Source organism: Trypanosoma theileri (genome assembly GCF_002087225.1).
Source record: "Trypanosoma theileri isolate Edinburgh chromosome Unknown TM35_Tth_39_V1, whole genome shotgun sequence".
Lineage (NCBI taxonomy): Eukaryota > Euglenozoa > Kinetoplastea > Trypanosomatida > Trypanosomatidae > Trypanosoma > Trypanosoma theileri.
Window position 1 is genome coordinate 170,231 of NW_021639881.1, and position 5,303 is coordinate 175,533.

Consider the following 5,303-nt stretch of genomic DNA (forward strand, 5'->3'; position numbering starts at 1 on the left):
TTTTTTTTTTTGGAAGAAATTATTTCTTCCTTACTTGTTGGAGAAAAACTAACAAACAATAGTTATTCAGTTTCATTGCTTTTTTTTTTTTTTTTCTCTGTCACTTTTTCAGTTATGCTTATTATCATTTATGATCGTTATTAGTTATTATTATTATTATCAGTGTTATCGTTATGCTTTTGTTGACGGAGTCATTTTTTTTTTTTTTTTAGTATTATTGCTCAGTATATTATACTTTACAGTCTGTATCACACACGAAAAAAGAAAAGGAAAAAAAAAAGTAAACGAAAGAGAGAGAGAGAGACTAAATGATATCGTCATGATTTATTTATTTATTTGTTTTTCTGATCTCGTACATTATAATTCTTCTTTCTTTCGTTCTTTCTTATTATTTACCTTAAAAAAAAGAAAGCAAAATAAAAGAAAAAAAAACTTTTATTTTCTACGATTAGTACGGGTAGTGAATATCCTTTTTTATTTATTTTTTATTTTTCTATATGTTATTAGTGAAATAGAAAGAGAATATAGTGTTCAAGTGAATAATAAAGAAAGAAAATAAAAACAAACCTTAATAATAATAACAATAATAATAATAATATCACAGTAAGTAGTAGTAGTAGTAAGTAGAAGAAGAGATGCGACCATCATTAAGGCATGAAGCCCTTGCGGGGGATATTCTCCACTCTATGGTACTGGCCGATACTCTAAATGATAAACCCACAGTCTATAGAAAGAAGAGAGTCAACAAGAGAGAAGAGGCGAATAGGGTTCATTACATCAAACAAGATCCCTTAACTCCATCCACAAGTCAAACATCTTCCATAGTGGATGCTTCTAGTTTATTATGGGAGGCGGAGATGCTATTACAACAATCCCCTGTTCCCCACTATACAAGGAACAATACTATTCTCTCAAGGGCCATTAATAATAATAATAATAATAATAATAATATAAACTCTCATGATGGCTATATTGGGACCGTGAATATGGGAAGAGAGTTCTCAGCACAAACAACATCTCCCTCTCTCTTCACAGGAGAACAACAGAGATCACAGAGTATGGTAGATACACAGCAAGCACCCACCGTAAAGGATGTTGTTAACATCAATAAAAACAAGTTGGAGCCTTCAGATGTCTTCAACTCACAATGGTTGCCCTCTCGTGATGAATACCATTATGAGACTCCACAAAAACAGTGGAATACGTCAAAACACACAAATGATAATCCTAAAGGTATGAAGACTTATATAAATACACAATCTGAACCATTAATGACTTCTGCAGGAGAACCCACTACCAGAACCTCTGTTGTATATACACAATTCCCAAAATCCCAACAAAACACATCACAAACGATGGACTTTTTCTCTTCTTCTTCCTCCTCTAAAGATCAACATATCGATGCGGCGACTATTCGTGATGTTATTCTTTCTATTAAAGAGGCTCGCCTGTTGCGTCGCAAACAACTTTTATCATATAATAAAGGAACTTCCTCTTCCTCTTCCTCTACTACTACTACACCTTTCTCATTTATGCAACGTCTTGATATTCCACGTTCCACACACTTAGATACAGTTGAAGCCCTTCATGAGGCCAAACAATTACTACAAAGAGAACGTAAATGGTTGAATATGCGTTGTACAATTCTCTACGACCGCTTACAGCAATTATCTCACCACCGTGGAATGGTGGTTCACCGCCTAAACGAGGTATACGGAGAAAACCCCGTGAACATCGACTCTGCAGCATAATTTAACGTCAATCCATATATAGCCATTACAAGCGGAAAATGGAGTCGTAAAAAAGCAAATGTTGCAAACATCTGCAAGCCTTTTTTCATCAGAGAAAAGAAAAAAAAAAAAGAAAAAGGGGGTAAATGAATATACTAAAAAAAACCCCAACTAGGCTAAACCAGATAGTCGAAAATGAACTTTCTCTGAAAGATGATTTGATGACAATTTTGCATTTTCCTTTCTCATACTGTCTTTTATTTTTATTATCGTCATATCCTCTCTCTCTTTTTTCTAGTTAGACCTACATTGACAGGTCTTCAGTAGAACAATAACAAACTAAATGAAATAAATATGTTATTTTGTTATCATTTCATGCACCAATATCTATGAAACTCACCAGTAGGACCCATTCTTCGTACTTTTTCTTCCCTTTTTTTTTCTTTTTTCTTTTTTCACTATGTAGACTTTCGTTTTAATCGATCCAGCTTTCTTCTAAAAAACCAAAACAGCCTAACAAAGAACCATGTTTGCTCCAGCCAAGTCTCTGACGTTGTACAAGGACTTCAACAAGGATGCCAAGGACATGCTCACGAAGAGCTACAGTGATGCCCAGAAGTGGAAGGTGGAGTGCAAGTACAAGGGACCCAAGGACACGTTTTTTGTGAACCCTACAGCCACATCTGACGGCAAATTCAGTGCAGATCTTGAGTACGTTCCCAGCCAGTGCGGAGCTGCGGTGAAGGTCACCTTTCTCCCCTCCACCTGCAATGCGAAGATAACTGCATCTTATCAGGACCGAGGCCACAAGGTGGAGGGTATTGTGAGCAAGCAGGGCGAATATGAGGTCTCCCATGAGTGCCGCCTTCAGGGCCGCTTCTCCTCACACACCAAGCTGGTGAAGAACTCAGTGGATGTGGGCTTCGGTTTGGCTGTGGGTCCACACTGCGAGGTTGGCTGCGGTGCTGTATACACTGTGGGCATGAAGACATTGAACAGCTGGTCCATGGCTGGCCGCTTTGGCTGTGGTTGCTGCACCGCGTCTCTCTGCGTGAAGGATCTCAAGACAGCCAAGACTAATGTGATGATGCCACTGCGGATGTGCCCACACCCTATGCGTGTTGGTGCTGAGGTTGAATGCGGACATGGTAAGGGCTGGACAGGTACGTTTGGTGTTGAGGCAGCTTGCGTATTGGTTAAGGGCAACACACTGAAGGCACGTGTGAACAAGAACAAGGAGTGGGCTGTTGCTTATATTGCGAAACTGGCCGACAACTGGACTGCCGCCATTACACTGGACAAGAACCTGAAGCCTGGCGTCCTTCTCACACACTCGTAATGGGGTGTGGAGGATAGAAATGGTAGGAATTCTAACAATGTTGTACATCCTTTTCTGAAGTGGACATTATTAATATTATTTTTATTTTTCTATTGTAATGTTGATATCGGATCGTGTTGATGCGTCCTTGTGTTTGAATTATTTGGAGTTGATGTTCCTTTTGAGCTATTTTATCTGTTTTATATCCCCTTCTTTTGTGTCAGTTAAGACCTGTTTTATCTGATATCTTAACCTGAGGGACGACAGGTGGAGCTTTTTTTTTTCTTGGATACTACTACCATCGTGTTAATGATTATAATGAGATTAATCTACTTAATACTATTATATAAATGGAGATACAGCGTGCGTATAAGTTTCTCTGTTTTTTTTTTTTTTTCTGGGAGAGTGTACTCAGAAACAAGAAAACAAACCATAAAAACTTAATTATAACCAAAGGAATAAATTAAGAAAAAATATATTTGTATCTTCATATACATTTTTACTTATTTTTCTATCCGCATATCAGTTTGTTCTACATGTTTCTGGTAAACCTGAACACATTGGGTAAAGGGAAACAATGGAATTGATCAATGAATTGTTGGAGGAGAAGCCAATCTATCAAGACGTTTATTATTATTATTATTATTATTATTATTATTATTATTATTATTATTATTATTATTATTATTATTATTTATTCTGTATGTTTGTAATTGGAGTAAAAGGAGGAAAAAGATACTTGAACGTAATGTTAAGGCAAAGAAAAAGAGAAAAGAAAAAAAAAACTCTGTTTGTGTATACCCAGAAATATATATATATGTATATAGTGTATGTATTTTTTATTTGGGTTTGGGATGGAGAATCTATTTCCCCTTAATTCTTATTAAAACACTTTCTTTTTTTTTTAATTCTCTGATTTGCATGTGTTATTGCTGGTAGGTATTTCTCTTTCCATAGGTTTGGGTGTGCTAACACCATATGCATCTACAAGGATAAGAAAAAAAATACTATAGGACAGGAGAAACGTATAAACAAGAAGTGAAAGCGGGAAAAATATATATATATATATATATAAAGCAAAAACAAAGAGGAACCAATTAGCCAATTGGAAGCAATTAGAGCGAAGAAGAAAGGAAAAAAAAAAATAAACTGAAAATATGGTACATGTAGATGTAGCCTGCACGGTCATTCGTTTGACCCCAGTGTGGATGTGTTTAGCTGCCCACTGTTCAGATGGTCATTGGCCTTCACAACTGGAGGCACTTTCTCACGTGGTGGATTACGGTTTCTCTGTGGATACATTTAAAAAGAGACCCGAAGTACTCTTCACTCATCTCTTTGTACATGCCACTGATGAACACCTTTTGGGAAATATGGTTTCACTCACAGGAACATTAATGGAATTTGGTGGAGATAGTGTAATAGAGAATGTAGAGGAAGAAAGTATTATTGTATCGATTCGACGCACGATTGGATCTTTTATTGTATTTATTAGTGGTGGTATTATAGGTGGAATTGGTGGACAATTGCTATTTAATGACGCACAGAGAAACCGACGGTATGGTCGTGGTTTAACATTTCCAGGATTGCCAAAAGGTGGAATAAATGAAATCATTGGTAATATTTGCAATTCTAATAATAATAGTGATAGTTCTGGGGCCCCACTTGCTGCTCTCACATCTCGTGTTCGTCGTTGGGCGGATGATATGATGTATAAAATTGATAAACACCGTTCCGATTCTATATTTATGTGTGGAGCCAGTGCTGGTATCTGTGCCCTTGCGGGATTTAATGCTGTTTATTATAATCGCTGGGCCACTGCTTTGCCTTTAGTAGTGCCGGAGTTTATTGCGGTGGTGTGTGCCTTGTTGGATTCCACTTCTCGCATTGCGGGAACGGCGTGGCTGCCGGCCGGTGGAGTCGTTGGACACGCCGCTCACGTTGGGGGATTTATGGCTGGGGCGGGTATTGGGGCCTTGTGGAGATGGTGGTGCTGTGGAAAGAATAATAATAATAATAATAATAATAAGAGGAATAATAATAATAAGAGGAGGAGGAAGGAGTGGCCAGCTTTTTAAATTTTGTTGTGGGAATATACAGAGAGACAGAGAGAGATAGAGAGAGAGATAGGAGGAGGGAGTGGGATTGTGTTTTTTTTTTTTTTTTGCTTGTTTTCTCAATCGGTGTGTCTGTGTGTATATCAGTATATATATGTATATATATATATATATATATATATATATATATATATATAT

General features: G+C 37.1%; 3 protein-coding genes across 3 annotated transcripts; all 3 read left to right on the forward strand.

The window, feature by feature from the left end:
• Positions 1–635: 635 nt before the first annotated feature.
• On the forward strand, positions 636–1,751 carry TM35_000391590 (uncharacterized protein; the record flags this gene model as incomplete). The annotated part of the gene is made up of 1 exon (XM_029029675.1): positions 636–1,751. One exon carries the CDS (start codon positions 636–638, stop codon positions 1,749–1,751), a length of 1,116 nt encoding a protein of 371 aa, XP_028879051.1.
• Positions 1,752–2,256: 505 nt separating this feature from the next.
• On the forward strand, positions 2,257–3,069 carry TM35_000391600 (putative voltage-dependent anion-selective channel; the record flags this gene model as incomplete). The annotated part of the gene is made up of 1 exon (XM_029029676.1): positions 2,257–3,069. The coding sequence occupies one exon, from the start codon at positions 2,257–2,259 to the stop codon at positions 3,067–3,069; it is 813 nt and encodes a 270-aa protein (XP_028879052.1).
• A 1,136-nt stretch (positions 3,070–4,205) lies between these two features.
• TM35_000391610 (uncharacterized protein) lies at positions 4,206–5,126 on the forward strand (the record flags this gene model as incomplete). The annotated part of the gene is made up of 1 exon (XM_029029677.1): positions 4,206–5,126. One exon carries the CDS (start codon positions 4,206–4,208, stop codon positions 5,124–5,126), a length of 921 nt encoding a protein of 306 aa, XP_028879053.1.
• Between the last annotated feature and the right edge of the window lie 177 nt (positions 5,127–5,303).